The sequence below is a fragment of the Euleptes europaea genome, chromosome 1 (genome assembly GCF_029931775.1).
Source record: "Euleptes europaea isolate rEulEur1 chromosome 1, rEulEur1.hap1, whole genome shotgun sequence".
NCBI lineage: Eukaryota > Metazoa > Chordata > Lepidosauria > Squamata > Sphaerodactylidae > Euleptes > Euleptes europaea.
This window is the reverse complement of record NC_079312.1, coordinates 93,983,731-94,008,801: the sequence shown is the minus strand read 5'-3', so window position 1 is coordinate 94,008,801 and position 25,071 is coordinate 93,983,731. Positions and strand designations below refer to the sequence as shown.

The following is a 25,071-nucleotide window of genomic DNA, read 5'->3' as shown; positions in this document are numbered from 1 at the left end:
CTTATTTTTCACATGGAGGGGATTACTCCTCATGGCAAACTCAAATCACTTAAGTCTCTCTCCCCCATCCAATTGGGGGTGCTTTAGGCTCCCCCTATAACCCTTTTTTCTTCACCACCTATGCTTCTAAAAATTAACCAGGAAAGATAAGGATGATCCAAAGGAAATTCTTAAATATATGTACATATTTATAAAGAGATGGCACAATATACAGTGCATACTGAATGCATCACTATTTCTTCCTTATTCGAACAAAACATTCCTGTTCTTTTCAGTAATCAAGATCTGGACATAGATTACCATATTAATCATATTGGCAAATGCAAAACAGCAAAGAGAGCAGATCACAGTAATATAACCTTGACAGATTATATGTACGTAATGTTAAGCAATGGCAAATGCCTTCAAAGTTTAAAAAATCTGCCTGATAAGAGTATAAAAGAGGTTTTGTCATATGCAGGTAGTTTATACACTGTGACTGTATTGCACAGGAAAGACCTCTAAAGCAGACAGGCCATCACAGAGAAGAAAATCTGAACACAAAGGGGCTCAGACATCTCATGGCATTTAGCCTCCTTTTCCTCCCTCTTGCTGTCTTCCTTCCTGTGGTACCTAGGCATGTGTGGCTGCCTCATCCGTTTCTCCTATGGGGCCAGTGAGGAGAGCAGTAGCAGTTCTCTCCACACTTTGCAGGATACAGGCTAAGGAGACAAATCCTGAGACAAGAACCCCTTGCCTCTTCATATCTCAGGCCTTGAAGTCTTAACAGGGTCTCGGGCCAGGGATGACATCTGGATACCCCCTAGCCCCACAACAGTAAAGTTTATCCATCTTTTAACTGGTCTTGTTCAATTTTCAATCAAATGGAAATACCAAACCTACACATAACCAAGAAAAATATCCCAACAGTATTTTTATAAGGGCCCACTCAGGCAGGCTAAGCTATTTAACAATATAGACACAATTAGATATGAAGTTTCAATGTTTTATTCAAGTTGGGTTTTTCCGTTTTAAGTGGTGTCCAGTACAGCATGTGGGGGAGGGGGTTCTAGTTCCACACACACACAAAATGGAAGACTGAAATGTACTCATTACTGCTAAAAAAAAGATAAAATAACGTCAATTTTGTTTAATGCAATTTCACTAGGTGATTACCAGTACAAAGACTCTTCCTTGCTCTTGGCTCTGTTGTTCAAGCTTTTCCATAATTATTACAAGGGAAAGGAACCACAACACAGGATGTGAATTTTATTGGCTGAATCACATCAAACTTTCTACACGCCAAAGTTATACGAAGTGAACACTCTAAAGCACTCCAAGGACAAGCTGTTGGTGTAGAAAGAGTTGTAGGTGTAAGAAGGAGAACTAAGTAAGACTTAAACAGTGTATGATGCATCAGCCTAAGCAGTCCCTTTTCAAACCAGTTTGCACTCTCTATTACAGAACAAAAGCCTGATCATTCTGTGTCAGGAACGTGCATTTCCTGGACGCTGCAGTGGATTGACATTTTCATAGCACGAACTGTCTTCCTTTATAGTAGCTGTTATCCTTAGAAAAGGTTAAAGACAGAAGCAAACCTTCATATAACAGTTATATCCAATAAATACTCCCAAGAGGTCTGGAACCACAGAAAACATATTATCCTTTCCTGGAAACACACATTTTTAGACTTTGCCATCTTTAACCAGGTTCAACATGACTGACACATGGCAATAATTGCATCCCAGACATAAAACATTGAAAAGTACACTAAATTCAGTAGGTATCTATGCTGTAAAGCATCTCAGAATTAGCAATGGTACAATTCCTTCTTTTATGCTTCAAATTCCAGTCCTAGACCTAGTTTGTGGCCACCTGCATTGACGTTCTTCCCATCCAACAAAGCAGACAATGTCAATTTGATACCTGTACAGATAACAGGAGGAGAAAAGGGGGTAAGTATTCATAGGAATGCAAACATAATTTATGCAATTTGGACATGAACAACTTTGAGATTTTTGGATTGATTTAGCTTGCTTATGATTATTTACAAAGCAGATAGACGCTGGGGCTGGATAATTCAGTTTGTTCACATACCCCCTTCAAGATGGCATTCATTTTTCCTTGATATATGCAGAGGGTCCCACAATTTCATTAAGACTATCAAAAGAATACTGATGATCAACAAAGTGTTAATTTACCATTTAACATTAGAAACATTTAAATGATAAACTGCCACTTCAGTAAACTTGCCAGGCAGTTCACAGACAAAATCTGTCATACAAAAATATGTATTAATAAAGCTCTAACCATGAATAAAATGGTAATAAACTGCAATAAACAAGCTAAAATGTTAAAATGCCAGAACATTAAAAGCAGCTGTTAATGAACAAAACACCAGTTAAACACTAATTGTCCTAAAGGTCCGGGAGTGTGGTCTTCACCTAGTGCTCAGATCTGTAGGCACTAGTTGAATTTCTGCAGGGAGGGGCTTCCAGAGAAGAGGTGCCACTGCAGAAAACACGCTGCCCCTTTTGGCCTTCAGAAGGTGGAGTCACACAAAGCATCTGTCAGGAATCCGCGCAATTAGGACTGCTCAATACGAGGCAAGCCCTCCATGTACCAACAGTGGTGTCAAGTAACACCGCAACATGCTAAGTGATGTGGCATTATGCTTTACCTGCACACTCTTCAAAGAGCTCAGGGCAGCAAACATGATTCTTCCATGTTATCATCATTAATAACCCCGTGAGGTAGGTTAGGCCAAGAGGTAAGTGACTTGTCCAGATTCACTCAGTACACTTCATTGCTGAATGAGGATTTGAGCCCTTGCCTTAGTCTGACAGAGATCACTATGCCACGCTGGCGCTCAGCTGAAGTTTTGTTTGTTTTAACATATATTACCAAAACTAGAGGTATCAAAACCTGAAAGAGCTGGTCACTAGGCTTGAAAATAATCAGCTTCCCATACAACATGGCACACAAGCAACTTATTTAATCACGGTGGGGGGTGGGAGGGGAATAATGTTTGGATTTTTAAAGAAAATCTTGTTTGATTCACTTGATATCTGTACTTACCTGGCTTCAAAGTCTGAGTATATCCTAAACCAATCAGGCTGGAATTATTCACTTTAGCCTGCAAAACAGTTAACAGATTTCAAAATTAATGCTTCAAAATTCTTATTGCTTAGCACGAAAAGAATTGCCAGTTAATTTGGTAGGGGAGGAAACAGAGAGTATAGAGTGACCCTGTGCACATTTGTTTACAAAACAAAATCCACCGAGTTCAGCGAGGCTTAGTTCAAGCAATGCTTGCTGCCTTAATGACATTTAAGCACCTTCATCAGAATAGAAAGATTTCTAAAAGATAAAGGCATCTAATACACTGACTTCATGAGTTTGGGGATGAAATCCTCGCCAAGCTCTTACTTCTCCCCTGGTTCTGCTAAGCAGTATCCTGTAAGCTTACTCCAGGATAACTGCATCAATGGTAATTGTACTTGCAGTCCAAATACAACAAGCAGAGGTAAGCCTAGGGTGTAAGTTTGCTCCAGAGGGGTAGCCATATTAGTCTGTAGTGAAGTAAAACAAAAGTCCAGTAGCACCTTAAAAACTAACACGGATTCCAGAATGAGCTTTTTCAGTACAGGCAAAGAATCTCTCCACCCCTGCACCAACACTTTGGATTTTCTGCCAGACATCCTGGGGCTGCATTTCACAGGGTACACCAAGATGCACAAGTTCTGATGTGTCAGATGGAACATCTGAGGCACCAAGAGAATTGGGGGGGGGGGGCCGGCGGCGAGGGGGCCTTTATCAACTCCTTGCCTATCTTGTCTAGGCTTGGCCAAGCTGGCAGAAGCCCCAGTCTATCCTGCACAATAAAATCTCTCCTATTCTTCCTTTCTGATCTCTCAACCAGAAGCAAGCCACAATAATAAAATGAGTTGTTAATGCTGACAATGTTAATTTTTAATTCAAATTAATTTTATAATATCAACAAAAACCACATTTGTACCAATTTTCTGATTAGTTACTGCCTGCATGTACATTACCACAAGTTAATATCCTAAGAATCAGTATTTTTAAATAATCCAGAATTTGAAATTCAAGCAGAGTAAGTACTGAGCATAGTTCAGGAAGTCATTTTCAGTTACAGGATTACTCTTAATAAAACATATCCACATATTACTCACAGAGAAAGATGCATCTGCGTCAATTTGATATTTGGCTGCTATTCCAAAGCGAGTGTTGCTATTTCCAGCTGTCCAAGCGAGATTGACAGCAGTTTCCAATTGATCATTCACCTTCTGATAAATAGAACCACCAAATTCTGTACCATCATTCCTGCAAAGATAACAAATGGTTACATTTTACGAGAATCTTACTGAAGAAGCTTCTGGATGATCTATTACAATTAGTACCTGCTGGAGAGCACCAGTGAAGACACATGGCCACTGGGGACTCAGGTAGCAAGGCTGCGCTCCCATGATGCAAGCCTGCTCCTTCAAGATGTATATCACAGGAACCCCATCTGTTCCTGTGAATATACAGATCTTGTTACAGTGGGCAAGGACAAAAGACAAACCACATACTGATATTTAAGCCAACCACTTCATGGTTTCAATAGTTTCCCTTCTTTTTTTCACTACTCTAATAGTCTTTTATGTTTGCTACTGAAATTGCAACTGAAGATTTTCTATGCCTTGGCTCCATCATCAACCAAAGGGAGACCTCAACCAAGAAATCAGAAGGAGATTGAGACTGGGAAGGGCAGCCACGAAGGAGCTAGAAAAGTTTTTTAAGTGTAATGATGCGTCACTGACAACCACGATCAAGATAATTCATGCCATAGTATTCCTTATCACTATGCATGGGTGTGAAAGTTGAAAAATGAAGAAAGCTGTCAGGAAGAAAGTTGATTAATTTGAAATGTAGTGTTCTTTTTTTGGGGGGGGGAGTTTTATGGATACTATGGACTGCCAAAAGACAAATATGAGTGCTCTAGATCAAATCAAGTCTGAAGTCTCCCTAGAAGCTAAAATGACTAAATTGAGGCTATTGTACTTTGGATACATTATGAGAAGACAAGTCACTGGAAAAGACAATAAGGTTAGGAAAAGTTGAAGGCAGCAGGAAATGAGGAAGGAAGATCCAATGTAAGATAGATTGACTATAAAGGAAGCCATGGCCATCAGTTTGCAAGATCTGAGCAAGACCGTTAATGATAGGATGTTTTGGAGGTCATTAATTCATAGGGTTGCCGTACGTTGGAAGGAACTTGACAGCACTTAACACACAACCACACACTTGCTAGATCTGTATTTTCAAGCACAAATACTTACACATTGGTGTGAAGCTGAAATTCATCAGTTTTATAGCCTACGGCAAAGTTGCTCTGAGTTATTCTGGATTTAGCTGTTTCAAAAGTCATTTGGTAGCCAGCCAGCCAACCTTCATAGCCCAAGACAAAGGCACCACGTATTGATGGACCTGCAATATCAAAATCCATGTCGCATCCCAAGTTGATATGTTCCCGCTTGTATCCAGACTTAACTTTAGCATTCTTCTTTCTAAAAAAGAAAACAAGGCTTTACTTCAATCAGAAATTTACTTTTCCCTGTCCTGTATTAAAAAAAATTTCCTGCCAGAGGCTTGCGTCTTTACCAGCTGCAGGTCAGTTTAAAAAATTCAACTGGTGCAGTTTCCACCAAGGCATAGTAATCATGACGGGGGGAAAACTGAATCTGTTGTCATTCAGCTCTTAAGGGCACACCTGCTTCTGTTGTTTGTTTTAAAAACACTGCAATTGTAAAAGATGAGATAAACTTTTTTTTACTAGCACAACTGATGGTAAATGGATAGATGGTGCTCTGTCACTTACCAGATGCCAATACATACTGCTGTCAGTGCCCATTGGCAATGTCCATTGCACCCTAAACATAGTAACTCTACCACCCCACAGCCAAAATATGTTTCCTGTGCAGCTTGTTTCCAACACTCCATTCTTGACTCTCAAACAGAATCCTACATACCCGCTATTATCTGTCTTAAGTCTTTCTCAGTTTCAACCATGCCTTTTCCTCCTCGAACAGCTTCCTATGCCCACTGAGAAAAACTCCACCCTAATTCCTACAGCATCATTCTCTATTTCATTAATTCAGGAAACCCCTTCCTATGGCAGGTCTGACATTTTAAAACCCTTCACCCCCTTTGTTCTAAATTCTGCTTTAGGCCACGGGTAGAATGCAGTTGCCACGTGGAACAAACACATCCTTGAAATAAATGCAACTACAGTTAAGAAATTAGGAACATTAGAGAAGAAACTACAGTGCATTTGTCTCTCGTGTGTGGGAAAGCAGATGGGAGTGGCAGTTTATCAGAAAAACTGCCTGTGGGAAAAGGTTTTAGCACCTCCCCCTGTCATTCTGTAGCCTCCAGTGGCTGAATTTCACTTATTCAAGCAAAGTGTTATGTCTAGTTTGGCCCAGGACACATCAGTCAGCCTTTCCAGAACCTGGTTTACACTGTTTTTGAATCTTCATCAACAAGCGGAAAACCAGGACGAAACTGAGAGCCCAGCTGAAGGGGGAAAGGTAACCAAGTGAGTAAATTATACTAGACTAAGGACCTAAACAGACGTTACACTTTCCATGTGTACACTTATAGGTAACTCTTAAGTCTAGTGTCTTTTAGGTCTGGTTAATTGTTTGATTCCCTTCAGAGTGATGCAAAGACATAATGCTAGGCAACTGCAAGAGCCAGTGGGCTGCAGATGGCACTGAGTGCTGAGGAGAAAGGAAAATGGTGGGTCTTCAAGGTGGCTGAAGCAGAAACAATGACAGCAGGGCCACCCTGTGAATGGAAGCAGAGCAGCTGCACCCTCCTGAAATCGGTTCCACCCCCCCCCCCCACAATTTCACCCGCCTCCCTACAACAGGCCCACACATTCCAAGCCCCTCCACACAGCTGGTTTTCTCCACCAGCAAAATCGCCTCACCGAGGAAATAATGGCTCTTGTTTCTTCCTGGCAGCCCATACAGCACAACCGATGGCACCTGCCTTACTCGGGAGGGAAGCAGTCAATAACTGGACAGATACTGTATTTATGAGTTACTCTCTGAGTGTTCATGTTGAAACTGCTACGTCTGGTTAGGCCTGAGGGCAAGTTAGAATGAAGAGTCAGAAGGCTAAGGGAAAAGCCTTTGGGGAATGTGGGCTAGGCAGTCGTGGGAGTCTAGAGCCGGAAACTGAGAGACCCCCTGTGCCTTCCAGCAGTGCATAGGAATGCAAATTATGCCTTCTACCACTTCTACCATCACAGCATGCATTGCAAACTGATATGCTTGAGGCAGAAGTATGATGAAATACTGACTTTTGCTTATTGACTGGAAACACTCAAGTCATTATTGGGCTGCAGGCTTCTACTAATATGTGCAGTAGTGATACCATTGCTTGGACAGTTTCCACTCCCCCTGCAAAAGTTACATACTGTCAAAGTTCCAAACTTTACATCTGTGACTAATTAACCACATTGTTCATTTTATTTATTCTTTCAGCCTTATTTTGTTTTTAAAAAATAAGTTTTAAAGATCAAGATCTCCAGACCAAAGGTGACTGAAGTCAGAAAGAACACAGTAAAGAATATAAACCACTAGTATTATAGCTGGTATTTCAATGCAACATTCAGCCCAGAAGGGTAATTATTACAGTAATCTACACTAAAAAGGACAGAAACATCCTCCTCTCACTAGCCTGTGTTGCACCTTCAAGTCTGGAAAAGAGCATATAACTCCTGTATTATTAAGTAAAATGAAGAAAGATGAGGAAAATATATGTTGGAAATGTGGTACAGAAACAGGTACATTTATGCATGTTTGGTGGTTTTGCAAAAAAATAAGGAGGTTTTGGAGATTAGTTTTGAACGAAACGAATGATTTGATTAAAATAAAAATTAGGAAAGACCCCGCCTTTTGTCTATTGGGAATACCAAAAAAAGATTTGGATAAAGGTGACAGAGTCATATGCCAATATAGTTTTGCTGCAGCAAGAATTATAATTGCTAAAAAATGGAAGCAGTTAAATAAACCTTCAATTAAAGAGTGGCGAGAAAAATTATGGATGTATATGCGGATGGCCAAAATTACAGCATTTCTATATGATAAAGATATGGAGGAATTTAAATCTACGTGGGCAAAGGCCACCGCATATTGGGATAAAGTGGCAAAAACGGATTTTAAAAGTATAGTTAACGAATTATAGTATAAGATGATTTTTAATATGATATAATAATAGCTTTTTCTTTTTATATGCCATAACACTTCATCGGAAGTCCAATGGTGGAGGGCACTGGTGGGCGGAGGGGTTTTGTATTCGGGGCACATGTTTTATAAAATGATTTGAATATTGTAATAATGGATAAATTGTGTCCTGATTATGTAACTTTTGTTTTTCTTTTTATGTACATGTAATTTTTATTTTATTTTTTATTTTTTATTTTTGTGTGTTTATTATGAAAATAATAAAAAAATTTATAAAAAAAAAAAAAGTCTGGAAAAGAGACAAACTTTAAGAGCGGTCTTCGGAAATCCAAGTACAAAAGTCATCACCCAGAAGTGCTATCAGTAACACACAGTGTGCCCTATCAGTTCTAATCAAGCAACACTCTCACTACTCCATGTAAGTGAAAGATGTCACTTAACCTCATATTTAATTGAAGGGTTGTTGGCTTACCTCCCATTTCCCTGCGATTAAACAAGAGGGTGTGTTTATCTGACCCAACTAAACCATTCTGGCTACTGAACAGAGCTTTTAAGAAGCTTATGTATATTTCAGATATTTTTGGGCAGAACTAAACATTTGCTAAGAAATCCACATTTTCAGGAACAATAATAATGTGGAAGAAGGTAGCACTTTCAGGACAAAAATGGTAGGAGGGAAAGGGAGCTTAATCTCTCGTGTGTCCCCACATTCTCCCCTGCAAGTGCCTCTCCCATGCCATCCCTACCCCACCCTAGTTTTAAAGTTCAGCTCAAGGGAAAGGTGTTTTAAAAGGTTGAGGGGAAAGAATCTGAAAGGGGGAATCAGAGGAAGGGATAGGGTTGTACGCTCTTGCCAGATGATTCTCGCCTGTTCCTGCATTGTTTTGGAAGTACCATTTTTCCTTTGTGACATCTATTCCAGCCAAAGAAAGAAATGTTATATCTTCTAAACAGAATGATCAAATGGTGTCAAAGAAGCACTCCTGGAGGAAGCATTTATCTCTGCAGTTTAGGTGGCACAAACATTCTCCTCCCTACTACTCAAGTGACAAAGGAGAAATACCTCATGCATCTACACCCTGCTATCATTACAGATATCAGCCTTTGTACTGTGTCAGTAGCTAAACTGTTTTGAAACCCAACTACAGCATTCTTACATTAGAAGATCACACTCCTAAATGTTCAAATTTTATTTATTTACTTCATTTACATCCTGCCTTTCTCCTCAGTGGGGACCCAGAGCAGCATACCCTGTTCTCCTCTCCACCATTTTACCCACCCAACAATCCTAAGAGATAAATTAGGCTGGGACTGTGTGACTGGCCCAAGGTCACCCAACAAGCTTCCACGGTAGAGTGGAGATCTGAACCCAGGTCTGTCAGATCCTAGTTTGACACTGTAACCATGACACCACACTGGCTCCCCAGTTGTATTTTAAAACCACACCAAGTAAAAAGCTGAAAACTATCAGAGGAACATCCAACCAATCCCAATTTCAGGTTACAGCCTGAAATAATTTATAGAAGAAATCTTGTTTGAAGTAAATGAAATTCAAAACAGCCCAACTTAGCCATCAGAGCATAATGTTAACTGACAAGTAGCACTTACACACTGCAGACTGCATATATTTCTATTTTGGCCTTTTAAGAGCTGTGTATGCAGCTCAAGCCAAAATTAGCAACAACTACAAAACAAGCTCAAATGTTGAGTACTCTAAATAGCATTACCTGTAAAGCCTTTACTTGATTTACTCAACAAACAAAGGCCTTAGAGGGGACGTTATTTGATCACGTGCAAAGAATACTACTAACAATATCTCAAGATTCCAAAGGATAAGTGCATTACATAGCATTCTAGAAAATTAATAAAAAAGTGATTACTATCCAAAGTGATTCACTCCTTACCCAGTGTTAGGAGAAAATGAGGAGTCAAAGGTCAGCTTCAGTCCACGTGCAAGCTGAAAAAGAAATTCACCAGTTGTATTCACAGTTTTAAAGAGGAGACTGCTCACAATTAATAAATTACAGTCTTTTTACCCAATGCTTACCTGATCTTCTACAGTTATCTCTGTCCCTAGGGTGTTGTCAGTATTCCATTTCTCTGTGAAAGTCAAGCCATATTCTGTCCATCTGTACTTGGTTTCCAGACTTCCAGTAACTTTACTTGTTTCCGTGTTTGCTGAACCTGAGCTGGTAAATTCCTAAAAGAAAAAATATATGAATATGTACATATGTATATTAAATCCTGTTTGCACACCTACAAAAGTTTACATGCCTGTTCTGCTAATTTTGAAACTGATAGAAATGAAGTGAGCATGACATATATAACACACCTGCGTGTGTGTAAAGTGCTGTCCAGTCGCAGCCAACTTATGGCGACCCCTTTTGGGGTTTTCATGGCAAGAGATTAACAGAGGTGCCTTCCTCTGCACAGCAACCCTGGTATGCCTTGGTGGTCTCCCATCCAAATACTAACCAGGGCTGACCCTGCTTAGCTTCTGAGATCTGACGAGATCAGGCTAGCCTGGGCCATCCAGGTCAGAGCATAACACACCTACACACAGGTATTTCAACTTTTACCTGATTTAGTAAAGAAAAGACCCTATATAAGGATCCCCTTGGATACAAGGATCCCCTTATATACAAATCCAAATGTCTTTGTTAAATAATTGCAGACAGTGCTTGTATTATAATGTGCACGAAAGGATTTAGTGGCATTTGTAGTGGTTATAGCAGGATTGATACTTTTAGATTCCATTAGCTGGGCAAACATAATGTCTTGAAAAAGTTGTGAACCTTCCATCTGATAAGCAAAGTTGTCAGCCACAGAATGTTCACATCTAGTTTTTTGAGCTGAAGTAAAATGTTCCTCTGGCAGCCCTAGGGACTGAATGGTCAGAGTGGTACCCTGAAAGCTGGAAAGTTTCAATAGCAAGCTTTCCGAGGAATTCAGGAAACTAAGAAGATGGATGCTATGATGCAAGGGAGGCAGCTAAAGGGAGAAGAACAAATAATATAAGAAGAGCAGGAAAAAATGAGGGACTAATGAGAGGTAGCTGAAGGGATACTCCACAAAGCCCAAGGACCCCAGCATGTATACTGTTGACAGAGGAGGTAGTAAAGCACAAGGGAAGATAGGCTTTTTGGCAAGTCAGATGCCATAACTACAGTAAATCTTACAGGTTTCTTGAGTTCCAATTCAAAACAGTAAAACAAATAAGATCCTTACATTACTAGACGTGACAATGAAAATGACTGCTGAAAAATCATACTAGTTCTTCGTCTACTTACCAATCCATTTTCAGATTTCGTTTTCAAATCCAACTTGACTAACCCAAATCCTAAGAAATTAAAAACAAAGACAGAATTGTTAGTATCAAGGGGGGTGGGAAACAACTGTAGCTGATTTCTCTTTTATAAACTTGGGTCTTCTGCGAATATTCAAGAGATAATAGTGGCTATATTTAGGAAATTACATAAATTTCTATTGCATTTTTAAAAGGGAACCAGATCATCCCTTTACTCACATAGGATGCTAGCTTGTTTGAAAATTTCCTTACTGCATGGTCTAAGCTTAAGAAACAGACAGCAGTGAAAGACTGGCAGGTAGGTATGACTCTACAGAAAGCTTACAAAGAGGAAGCACTAGAACTAACTTCTTAAACTAAGGGAGCAAGCCTAAGTAGGTTTACACAGAAGTCCCACTTTACTCCGTGGTGTTTCCTCCCAGGAAATTGTTCTTAGGATATTGTAGCCTTAGTGAATTAGGGGTGGGGGTTAAAGCATGGAAGCAAGGAAGTCACGTACAAAGCTTCCCATGAATTGAGTTATCTGCAGTCACTGGGGTGGATCCAATGGAAGAACTACTTAATTTAGAGGAAGACTCCTTAGACTGGAGGAAGACTTCAAACTTGAGCCAAAATGTAAGGTGAGGTATAAGTATTTTAATAAATGAACTTTGCTCAGTGGAGTGGTAGAATCCAGATAAGGTTCACCCTATTAGCAGGATCAAGACCCTCTTCTATGAATGAACAACAGCTGAATCCCATACTAAATCAATGCAACAGAGAAAGACAGGTAAAGAGTTTTTTCATGACGGAAGCAGGGAATACAGTGCTGAAGCAACAATCCAAAACGAAAATCCCAAACGCACAGCACAATCACTAGTACACAAGTTACAGCCTTGCTGGATTGTAGCCTATGTTTCTTCTCTGTCACAGGATGAAGAGTGAGTTGCTGGGCTGCTTATTCAGGCTGTTAGCCTGAAATAAATTGATAATTTAAACAGGATCTCTTAAAATGGGGTAATACACTGATTAATTGCTTCCTAAAACTATGCATCATTCCATGCTCCTTGTTCTTGTCTCTGAGAGCATTTTTTTTTTAAGTCTGACATTAGATATACTTCTGGAGCAGTCTTGGGCTCTGGTTTTCAGAACCTAACAACTACCACTGAGACTGTAATCCTAAATACAGGTTCAGCAAGATGCTACCAGCACTGTGTTGCCCAACAAGCAAAAAAAAAAAAAAAGACCTATTTCTAAGGGCACAGTTTGACCTATAGATATTGAAAGTATGTAGCACACCCAGAAGGTACAGTAACGGTTGTGTAAAATCTTAGAAATCAAAGGCCCAGGTGAAAGATATCTCTTTCCCTTCAGCAATAATTACCATATCCCTTAGTAAAGATGTCTCGGGCAGATTTTCCTAGGTCAGCATAAGCAGGAGGAACAGCCATTTTCTGCCAAACGAAAAACATTCAAATTATTTCTTTTGCCAATAAGCCTAACGCCAGAAATCCAGCAATCAATTAACTTCAGAGTAGGATAAAACAATATTTTAATATTATATCACTGACAAATCCCACAATCCAACACAGAGTTCAGCTTGCTTAAATCACCTGAAATCAAAGGCCTCAAGCTTACTCGGCCATGCTGAATTGTGGCCAAAGGCATTATTAGTAATATTGGATCAAAAGCAACTATTAGAAAATACCAAAGGGAAAAAAATGAGATAAAATGTTCTGTGGCTTTGATTTATGGCTATATGCTAACATCACCAGCTCTTCCACAGGAACCAAGCTGCCAGGGGGGGAAAGAACAAAAAAAAATTGGAGGGAACAGGCATGAGTTCTAAAGATGGGATGCAATAGCAGAAAAGGGCCAACTCAGATCCCCATACAGAGTCCCCTTCTTAGATAAATTAATATGAAACAGGTCCTTACCAGCTTATCTTGTTCATTATACATAATGCAAGATAACTGATCAGTACTGAACATTTCACCCTAATTTATATCATGGACCATGAAATCTACTAGTTGGTCCACCAAATCCATCCTGTGGGCCAGACATTTTATACAACACCTTCTTATGCCAAAGTTGTTCTCCCATTTGCACAACAGATGCTGAGGGTTCCAGAAGCCTTCTGATTCATGACATGAATTACCATAAATTAAAAGTAAGTATGTCTAATTCACAAAACAAATGCAACCCAGATAGCAATACCTCAGTGCTGAGCAACCCTGAAACTCTTTGGAGAGAACATCAGTGATTAAATTGCTACTTGTTTTGGTTGCAGACTGGAACACAATTTATTCTTACACTAAAGCAAGGGGCCCCAACCTGTTTGAGCCTGTGGGCACCTTTGGGATTCTGACACAGCGTGGTGGTCACAGCCACAAAATGGCTACCACAAAATAGCTTTCTACAGGAGGTACAGCCAGCCACAAAATAGCCACCACTGCTTACCTTCAGTCACACAGTGAAGATCCTTATAATGTAGTGACAGCTGCTGCCAAAGCAACATTTTAAAAAATCTACACAGCCAATCAAATGGCCAATGGCCAATCAGAAGCCTTGCTGGGCAAAACCCCCACCTGGCCTCACCCACTTCCTAAAACACTTGGTGGGCACCAGGAAAGGAGTTGGCGGGCACTATGACATCCATGGACACCATGCTGGGGACACCTGCACTAAAGGTACCAGTGCATGGATGCCAACAACTATTTCTAGCCTGAAGCACTACTTAGAATGAGAAGCTGCATACCAGAGCTGGATGTGACTGTTAGATAAGCTAGATAAACCATAACACAATCCACTTAATACCTTTAATTAGGACCAACCAAATGACAAAACAGTGTATATGCTTTTGAGTTAAGTAAAGAACTCCTGGCTTGGACTGAAATTTCACTTCAAGCAGACATATAAACCATGCTACAAAGAAGCAAATTAGGGTACTGTCAGAGTTAAGGCTCCTGATGCTACATAAGATGATAGACACAACCCAAAGATACTGACTGTTCAGTGGCTATTTCTTTCACAGTATTCATTCTGATCAGCTTCACTCCACTCTGTAAGGTTACAATGGATGCTGTCAACTAATCAGTTCTTTTAGGAAGGGACAGATTGGACAAGGAGTTGACTAAAGTGCCAAGCAAACCCATTCACCTAGGAGGATTATCTTTGACTTTCCAAGAATCCTACAGTCTGCAACTGCAGCAGTAACACATACCTGATTGAAAGGCTAAAAGTAACTTTATGAATTATGTTTGAAAGTTAACCAGGAGCAGTGAAGCACTCACATGAGCAATCTTTCTGCAAGTACATTGTTATAATATTGGAGGATGGGATACTCGGAACACTACACATCAGCTTCGATAAACTGTGTGTGCTTTGAAACCAAAAGCTCCAGTTCATACAAGATGACTTGAGAGCAGCCACTCTTCTGATCTGATGTCCTTGAAGCAAGAAAAGAAGACTTGTGCAAGACGGAGAAAAGATTATATAAATCAGACTCTAGTTTTTCTAGGCCAGCATTATATGCCAGCCACCCACTCAGACATTTTACTCTGTTAACAATGCCTCTCTGCTGCTATGGCTAGTTAGTCAGTCACTCTGTGTTATATCCAATCAATTGTAAAACCTATCTAAAATCACACAGAACTGAAGTAAGCCAAATCTCCAGTTTCAGCACTGATGTTTAGCAAGCAAACTATCATGGCATGGAAACTTCAGCTGCTGAGGAATGATGAACCAACCATGACATGCCTCATAAATGCAGCAGTCTGAACTATAAGCAACATTGAACAATGACAGATGTCTAAATCTCATCTTGTGCAATGCCTGTAACTAGGGGGAAAGCCATTAAAAGCCAAGCCAGTGTTCATCAGGAATCTAGTCCAAAGGCAACTCTCTTAACATCATCCAAGACCAAATGCTTGAAATCAAGAAGTCTCAAAAGCACAGTGCAAAATGTGATTGGTTTTCTTTAGTTGATATGGATTACCCAGAAAATATGTGAATCTACTTGCACGTGCTGGTCAATCACCTTTAGGCCCCCAAAAATACTAAAACTAAAATCCACTGGCCTTCTCAAACTGAAAGAACAATATATGCAATGGCCTTTAATAGGGCAGAAGTGAAGAGTCTAAAGCAAGTGAACTCAGGATGTGAACTCTGTCTGGGTCACAAGTGAAACTGAATGTTAATGCCTCGTCCAAGCCTTGTAGATGATAAACCTATCACATGACTCAATACCTGTTCAAGGATGACCAAGACTGAAACAGAAGGACAAAATGCAAGTCAGGGCTAAGAGCTCCGGCCACAGCAACAGTAAACTCTGATGGAGAGCTTCACTGAGCCTTGTATACTCTCATGATTCTGAAATCCATGTAAAGATTTTAAATGATCACAGAAGCATAAAGCATGCAAATATGGGCCCTGACATTTTCCTATTAGCATTGCTGCAGTTTTCAGTCCATAGGATGGATTGTATGATAGCTCAGTATCGCTGATACTCTGAAAGAACTCTTAGTCCAAACCACTAATAAAAATAAACATAAGACCACTTCACAACTTAATTTCCTTTGGTATGAATTTAAGAAGACAAGTGTACAGGTAAAATGTAATAGGTGCATAGATCACAGTATCATACAAACACATCTGTAATGTAAGCACACTGAATGAGGAGCCAGAATTAGCTGTGTTTCTTCCTTGAGTATGCTCTTGGAGGGAAACCTAGTTTTCACCATGGGTAACATGTGAAACAGTCCTTAATGTGACTGACATGTAAATGCTGCCACTAAAAAGAATACCGTAATCTACAAGGATCTCTCACCATCCCCCATTTGGCAATGGCTATATTTTTTCTAACTTACAAAGGATACGACGTTTGCAAAGATGGAACTATTAGAATAAAAATATGAACCCCTATGCAGACAAAGCCTAAAGGCATAATTCAAGAGCCAAGACTGTTCTCAGAAGAGTCCAGTGCATGAACAAGGTTGGGGGGAAAAACCTAGCTTGAAATTAATTTCAGAAAATGTGTAGCTTCACAGTTATCTAAGTCAAAGTCTAAGCCTATCTTAGACCATCTTGTCTTATCAAAGCAGGTGATAAAATACACAATGTGATCTCAACTGAAGGAATTCTGACCTACTCATCCATTCACAGTCTATTAGAAGTCCCTGAATAAGAAAAGGTCATCTATACATAGCTTGGCTTTGAAGATGCAAAGGCTTAAGGAGTTCCCTTTAAAATAAAGATGAAACTGCACAGCTACAGAGGCATATCTTAAAACTAGTACTTGAAGCCCGATCATTTAATTTTTAAAAAATGCTATTTAGACTTGTAAAAACAGCTCTGTATATCCCCCTTACTGTACAGGGAAATGTCTACAGTTCGATATAGTTAGCATAAGGATATAGAACATTGAGTAAGTGAAGGTTATTACGTATCAAGCAGCTATGCTATATCACATACAACAAGAAGTTAAGAGCAACAAAGTACACAGGAGTCTGATCTCAGAAGCCTGATAACTGTATCATAATTTATAACTGTGAGTAACCAAGGAATGTAAATAGTACAAGAATGATTTGGCCATAATGTTTGATGTTCAGGGTGGTTGTTTTTTAATTAAAAAGGTAACACAATGGAGTATATGGAAAAGTTACAATGGGTTCTGGGATCCTGCCCATAAGAGAGTTGCAGGCAAAATGCATAAAAGCATTCTGGCCATTTTCTCACATAGGGTCTAGGAAAAGGTGTCCTGTCCCTTTAATACAGCCTTCATGGGACATTATTGATTAGGTGATGTTACTCACTTCCATGCCATGGCAAGTTTCACCTGCCTATCTCCACACATTAATCCTCATTAAAGGGAAGGACTTTTTTCTCCAGGAGGTTGGCAGCACCTGCAAAACTTGCTCACTATAACCAAGTTTCTTTTAAGAAAGATAAAATATAGTCACTAGGATTTTGAGAATTTAGGGCATTCACACAACAACTTTTCACATGTGAAGACTTTCTTCACAGAAAGGGGCTGTGGCTCAGTGGTAGAGCATCTGCTTAGCATACAGAAGGTCCCAGGTTCAATCCCCGGCATCTCCAGTTAAAGGGACTAGGCAAGTAGGTGATGTGAATAAACCTCTGCCTGAGACCCTGGAAAGTCGCTGCCGGTCTGAGTAGACAATACTGACTTTGATGGACCAAGGGTCTGATTCAGTATAAGGCAGCTTCATGTGTTCAATTCTGCATCCGCCTTTACAGAATTTAACTTCCTTTACTACCAAGCTAGCAAGAGGCTAGTTTATTCCCACCAATGGCCAGATCAAACAGTAATCTAATTGCAACCTTTTCCCGTATGGCCATCAACCTGAATATACAACTGTCTAAAAGAATTAAGTGCGGATCTTCCATAACAAGAGAGGTCATGCTTATTGAAAAACAGCCACTGAAAGTACATAACGCTGCCATTTTTGTTATCAGCTCCTTTTACAGGAAGTTTACATACTTGAAATAGTTCCTTATTCAGCTATATCTATGATGAACAGATATAGAAAGCAATGCAGATTAAGTCATGCAGCCCACAGAGTTCTCATGATCACAGCCCAGTCTGCTTTGTACACGCATATTAGTTAAGACGTCTTAAGATGTGGAATCAGGTACCTAGGGAGGGTGGTGAGCTCCCCCTCACTGGCAGTCTTTAAGCAGAGGCTGGACAAGCACTTGTCAGGGATGCTCTAGGCTGATCCTGCATTAAGCAGGGGGTTGGACAAGATGGCCTGAATGGCCCCTTCCAACTCTATGATACGATTCCATGATTCTATATGAAGACAAATGGGATTCAGGAGACCAAAAACTGTTGTTATTTTCTGGTCCACTGGAGCTCCACATTTGGTGTGCACACAGTCAGCTCGATCATATTGACTGATGCTTTTCATGGTGCAAGCCCTGTCCATGCAGATCAACATGCATGAAGGACTTCCTCATAATTCTGCTAAGGCCAGTTTTGAAGCTCTGAAATTACATAAGTCCCACTCAGGGACATGGTTTCCATATGTTGGCTTAATATATACTGACTAATTGTATCCATATGCTTAGTACTTTCTAATGCTCAGCATGACAAGATAAACGTTTAATAATTTGCTGGATTTCTTCCCCAGGAAATCCTGTCTCTTTTTTGAAAAACACATAAATGTGAGCATAATGATATGCAAGGACAGCGACTTATGCAGTGGCTCAAATTATCTCCTCAAATATATGTGGTTTCATTCAGCCATCTGAAATGCAGATGTCCCATTCAGCTGCATTGTATTATATGCCTGGAGCATATCCATCAAGCCCCTTTGCATGTCCCCCACACTCACTTTAAGATTTCCCTCTTGTACAACCTTTCCTAACATCCCCTAAATCACCTTCTTCTGTACTGGGCAAGAATCTTGACATTATCATGTTCTACAGAGCACCTAGAATTTACGTTTGTAAGTGGACCACATTGGAAGGACACAAGGAATGGCTCTTCTTTCAAGACAGGCTTATTAACCAGGTTTAAAAAGTTTAGATTATATTAGAATACTCCTTATTTGCTTCTAGAGAGCTTATAAACCCCACAGCTTCCTTTATATTATGTAATATTCTAAATATTTCCACTTTACCAAGCTAGGGAAAAGGTAAAGCTCACCATTTGGGGGTCTCTGTAGATGGCCTATAAGTCACCTTCCAATGCTATGATTCTAGATCTACTTGGGTGCATTTTAAAGGCCATCTGCATTAACAAAGGCCTTCTGGAGCAGATTCTGATAAAGAGGATTGCATGGTCAGTCACCAAAAACACATCATTACCACCAGTGCTACACCTGATGGAACAGCAAAGGCCTCAGTGCCACTTCACACAGAAATCAATAGCTGTGTCTTGAAGACCATATATGATTTGCCACATAAGTTTATTTTGGTTCTGAGAAGCATCTAGGAATCGTCATTTTGCATTTTGATTCAGCTGAGCTGGGGACTACAGGCAGGGATGAGTTTAAACTTTGCCTTTTTTAAAACGCTGGGAAGCCTAACTAAACTGAGAATTTAATTGAGGTTTGCTGGGAGAGTGTTGTGATTGTTTTGCCAGTGGGTGATTAAGGTTGATTGCTGCCTGAAAGCTTGATTGTTACCTTTTAAGTGGGGTTGTTGTTATTGGAGCTTGTGTGTGAGAGGTGGAGGCTGTGAGAATTTAAATTCCAAGGCTCCTGCTCACCAGAGGTGTAAGCCCTGTGGCTCTTAGCCTGTGGATCTGTAGGGTGAGTATAAAATCTTATTATCTTGGCAGAGTAACTCTCTCCATCTAGTTGGAGTACCGAGCAACTTGAATATCTATGTGACTTAGCAGCAGATAGCTGCAGGGCAAGGAATTTTGGCACTCAGTTCTTATTTGGTACATGAAGAGTGCAAGAGAGTAAAGGGCAGGGTTACAACACCAAAGAATAATATAATAATTAATTAATAAAATACCAGTTATGAAGGTAGAAAGCCAGCAGGGGTTGGGGGGCTATCCAATGTGCTGCACGGAGTGTCACATGTATGATTATCTGCCTGCTGGACAGAAGTCGTGGGTGTGTGCTCAGTGCAGGGAGCTCCTGGCTTTCAGGAAGCGAGTTCACTTCCTTGAGGCCAAGGTAGTTCAACTGGATGAGCTGAGGCAGGCAGAGAGAGAGGTGACTAAGGACTCCGAGGTTGAAATAGTCACATCCCAGTCCCAAGGTGACGGCAGCCTGCCAGTCACGGATGATGGAGCCCTTGGGGAAGGAGGCCATCTCACTGAGGGAGGGGGATGTGGTACCTTAGAAGGGACCTCTTCCTTGGTGGATGAACAGATATCCTCTCGTACCGAGGATATGCCTCAGAGGGGAGGGGGGCTTCTTGTAGTGGGGGATTCAATCCTTACGAATGTAGACAGCTGGGTTTCTGACGGATGCATGGACTACATGGTGACTTGCCTGCCTGGTGCGAAGGTTGCGGACATTACCTGTCATATAGGTAGTCTGGCAGATAGTGCTGGGGAGGAGCCAGTGGTTGTGGTGCATATTGGCACCAACGATGTGGGGAAATGTAGTCCGGAGGTCTTGGAATCCAAATTTAGGTTGCTAGGCAGGAGACTAAAAGCCAGGACCTCCAAGGTAGCTTTCTCAGAAATGCTACCTGTTCTATGTGCAGGACGAGCTAGGCAAGCACAGTTGGTGAGTCTCAATGCGTGGATGAGACGGTGGTGCAGGGAAGAAGGCTTTAGATTTATAAGGAACTGGGCAACATTTTGGGACAAGCCGGGCCTATACAAAAGGGATGGGCTCCACTTGAACCAGGATGGAACCAGACTGCTGGCGCGTAATATAAAAAAGGTGGCAGAGCAGCTTTTAAACAACCTGGAGGGAAAGCCGACAGGCGCTGAGAAGCATCCGGTTCGGCCAAACTCAGTGCATACGGCAAAGGGAAAATTGCTTCAGATTGCAAAAAAAGATTTTAAGGGGCATATTCCTAAACACATCAAAACAAACAATAAGTATATTAGGAATAGGAAACCAGCAAGGGAAGCGGTTGGACCACTGGATGACAATGGGAGTAAAGGAACTCTAAGGGAAGATAAAGCGATTGCTGAAAAACTAAATGAATTCTTCTCATCTGTCTTCACTGTTGAACATACAGGGCAGATTCCTTCTCCTGAACAGAGATTTTGGAGAGGGGAAAATGAGGAACTGAGGCAAATGGTGGTAACAAGGCAGGAAGTCCTAGAACGTCTAGCAAACTAACAAGTCACAGGGACCAGACGGTATTCATCCTAGAGTTCTTCAAGAACTCAAATGGGAAATTGCTGAATTTCTAACAAAGATATGTAATATGTCCCTTCGATCAGCCTCTGTACCAGAGGACTGGAGAATGGCCAATGTAACACCATTTATAAAAAAGGTTCCAGGGGGGACCCAGGAAATTACAGGCCAGTTAGCTTAACGTCTGTTCCGGGTAAATTAGTGGAAAGCATTATTCAAGATAGAATTGTCAAGCATATAGAAGGGCAAGGTCTGCGAGGCAAAACCCAACAAGGCTTCTGTAAGGGTAGGTCCTGTCTCACTAACCTATTCGAGTTTTTTGAAAGTGTCAATAAGCATGTGGACAGGAATGAGCCTGTGGATATTGTGTATTTGGATTTCCAAAAAGCTTTTGACAAAGTCCCCCACCAAACTTCATAGTCGTGGGATAAGAGGACAAGTCCTCTTATGGATTGAGAGCTGGCTGAAAAATAGGAAACAGAGTAGGAATCAATGGTCAGTTCTCACAATGGCGGGATGTGAGCAGTGGGGTGCCTCAGGGATCTGTGTTGGGACCGGTGCTTTTCAACCTGTTCATCAATGACCTGGAGTTGGGGTTAAACAGTTAAGTAGCCAAGTTTGCAGATGACACCAAATTATTTAGGGTGGTTAAAACAAAATCGGACTATGAAGAGCTCTAGAAGGATCTCTGCATACTGGAAGAATGGGCATTAAAATGGCAAATGAGATTCAATGTGAGTAAGTGTACAGTGATGCATATTGGGGCAAAAAATCCCAACTTCACATATACACTGATGGGATCTGTGCTGGCAGCAACAGACCAAGAAAGGGATCTTGGGGTGGTAGTGGATAGCTCAATGAAGATGTCAACCCAGTGTGCAGCTGCTGTAAAAAAGGCAAATTCCATGCTGGCCTTAATTAGACGAGGAATAGAGAATAAAACTGCTGATATCATACTGCCCTTGTACAAATCTATGGTGAGACCACACTTGGAATACTGTGTACGGTTCTGGTCACCACACCTAAAAAAAGATATTACAGAGCTTGAGAAGGTGCAGAAAAGAGCAACCAAAATGATTAGGGGACTAAAGCAACTGTCCTATGGGGTTAAGATGCTTAGGGCTGTTTAGCTTGGAAAGAAGGCGGCTGAGGGGAGACATGATAGAGGTCTATAAAATTATGCATGGTTTGGAGAGAGTGGACAGGGAGAGGTTTTTCTCACATAATACTAGAACACGAGGTCATCTGCTAAAGCTGGAGGGTGAGAGATTCAAAACAGATAAAAGGAAGTATTTTTTCACACAACACATAGTTAAATTTGGAACTCCCTGCCCCAGGATGTGGTGATGGCTGCCAGCTTGGAGGGCTTTAAGAGGGGAGTGGACATATTCATGGAGGAGAGGGGTATTCATGGCTATTAGTTAGAATAGATACTAGTCATGCTGCATACCTATTCTCTCTAGTATCAGAGGAGCATGCCTATTGTTTTGGGTGCGGTGGAGCGCAGGCAGGATGGTACTGCTGCACTCGTCTTGTTTGTGGCTTCCTGGAGGCACCTGGTTGGCCACTGTGTGAACAGACTGCTGGACTTGATGGGCCTTGGTCTGATCCAGCAGGGCCTTTCTTATGTTCTTATGTTCATTTGTACTGAGAGCCAACACAGTCATTTGCAGGAATATTTATTAGTTATAGTTTACATCCTTCTTTTGTATAATTAAGCCATGGTTTAGAATCTTGGTTTGTAGAAGAGACAGCAGGCCATCCTTTGTAGTTTGGATGCAATGACAGACTATGGTTTGTATGCCATTAACCTGGAAATCCTTCATTGATTGGTCATCTGTGTGGGGAGAGTCTGGAGACTCCCCAACACCACCATCTGAACTGTCCCAGCTATATGGTTCTTGTTCACACAATTTTAATACAAAGCACATCACATCCGGAAAGTCTAAAATGTATGTATGAACAGAGACCATTAGATGTGTGATCCAGCCAAAGTTTTACATCCCACATGCTTAAAATCTTAAACTCACAGGGAACTTAACAGAACTTAGCTTTGGATTGGTTGTGTCTCTTGCATCTTGAAGAAACACAGCTGTTTAAAACAACCTAGCTGAAAGGGCCTGACCTAGATGGCCATGGCTAGCCTGCTGTTGTCAGATTTTGGAAGCTAAGCAGGGTTGGACCCGATTAATAGTTGGATGGGAGACCACTAAGGAAACCTAGACTTGCAGAGACAGACAATGGCAAACCATCTCTGTTCCTCTCTTGCCTAAAAAACCCTATGTGGTTGCTATGAATCAACTATAACTTGACAGCACTGTCCACCACCAAAAGAGCATAATTCAAAGCAAACCAAGCAAACTAAGTCCCAATGATTTCAGAGGGAAATAAGTCTCCCATTTGAATCAATGGAACAATTTCCTAGATCATGCTCTTAGATTTTAATTGAAAACCCGGATTCTGTATTTTGTTTCCAGATAGCTTTTACCACAGAACTCTCTAGCTCAATCTGAACATGCACAAAGCCACAGACATTAGGTGGGGGAAATGTCCCAATGCCTGGCCATTCGACCACTGGTTTCTTTCTAAGAGATATAAGGACAAGCAAGGGCATTTGGAGGGCAAAGGAAGCTGAAGGAAATTAGCTGGGGGGGAAGTGTGTTACAGCCTAACATATAACCAGCGACTGGAGTAGGGAAGCAAGCAACACGCTGAACCTAGACCATGGCCTACTTCCCATTCCTACACGGTTGCACGACCTTGTGCCTGCTGGTTTTGGTTGGGGTGCCAGCCATAAGGAGAGTACCTACTCCACTTGAAGCCTCCTCTGTGAAGGAGCACGTGGAGCGCAAGGAAGGCAGGAAGAAGCCCGCTTCGCCCTTAGAGAAGGTCACTTAGGCCATTTATTCATGGGGGTTTTTTGCCTTGGATCTGCCACTCTCCAGATGCACTTGCCCGGGGGCTGATGGTTTGGTTTTGAGGATTCGGATGGGGACAACGTGCATCTAGAGAGCGGCAGACCCAAGGCCGAACCTCCCCTGCAGAAATGGTCTTAGGCGAGAGCTCCGTGGAGGTGAAGGCCGGGGAAAGGAAGCGGCGGGTCCCACCGGGAAAAGCCGCCCCCCCCTTCCCCGCGGGGACGGACAGGCAAACAGATGGCGCTGCTAAAAATAGGTGCCCAGCGGCCAACGAGGGAGGGAACCCTCCCGGGAGAGGCGACGGCACGCCGGGCTGCAGGAAGCAGCGCCCAGACGGGGCCACGCGCGAAGGCGCTGCTTCCCTTCTGCCCGGCCTCGTGGCCGACGGAGGCGGGCGGGCGGGCAGCCCCGGGGCCCTCCGGCGCGCCGCTCAGGCAGCGCGCGCGGCCTTGAAGTCGAAAGGGCCGCCCGCCAAAGGTCGCCCCTGGAGGGCAAGCCCGCGCCTCCTCGCCTCTGCCCGGCATCCCACCCCCTTGCTGCTGCAGTCGTCTCACGGCGCAGGGGAGGCTGGATGGGCCCCGTGGCCGCCCCCTGGCATCCTTCCAAGCCCCCCCCCCTCTCCCCGGGCTCCCTTCCTCTCCAGCCGCCCGCCTTCGCTGGTCGCGGCGGGGGGTGGGGGGAGAAGGGCCGCCTCGAGTCGCCGCGCCTTACCTCGCTCTCCCGGCCCTTGCCGTGGCTGCAGCAGGGCTTCTGGTGAGTGACAGCGGGCGGGGCGGACCTTCCCGGCGCCGAGGCCAGCATCGCGCGCGAGCGAGGGAGCGAGGGAG

At 42.0% G+C, this 25,071-nt stretch overlaps 1 protein-coding gene across 1 annotated transcript; it reads right to left on the bottom strand.

Moving 5' to 3' along the window:
- Positions 1-1,567: 1,567 nt before the first annotated feature.
- VDAC1 (voltage dependent anion channel 1) lies at positions 1,568-24,991 on the bottom strand. The gene is made up of 9 exons (XM_056853815.1): positions 24,956-24,991; positions 12,911-12,980; positions 11,531-11,580; positions 10,288-10,440; positions 10,145-10,197; positions 5,325-5,552; positions 4,176-4,326; positions 3,058-3,115; positions 1,568-1,905 (listed from the first exon to the last, which is right to left on the bottom strand). The coding sequence occupies exons 2-9, from the start codon at positions 12,975-12,977 to the stop codon at positions 1,814-1,816; spliced, it is 852 nt and encodes a 283-aa protein (XP_056709793.1). The 5' UTR covers positions 12,978-12,980; positions 24,956-24,991; the 3' UTR covers positions 1,568-1,813.
- Between the last annotated feature and the right edge of the window lie 80 nt (positions 24,992-25,071).

Excerpts from the sequence above, each read along its gene's own strand:
- VDAC1 (XM_056853815.1), bottom strand. The coding sequence starts at position 12,977 with ATGGCTGTTCCTCCTGCTTATGCTGACCTAGGAAAATCTGCCCGAGAC. Across the intron at positions 10,441-11,530 it reads CGAAATCTGAAAATGGATTG|GAATTTACCAGCTCAGGTTC; the intron begins GTAAGTAGACGA and ends TTTTTCTTTTAG. Across the intron at positions 1,906-3,057 it reads TACTCAGACTTTGAAGCCAG|GTATCAAATTGACATTGTCT; the intron begins GTAAGTACAGAT and ends TTATCTGTACAG.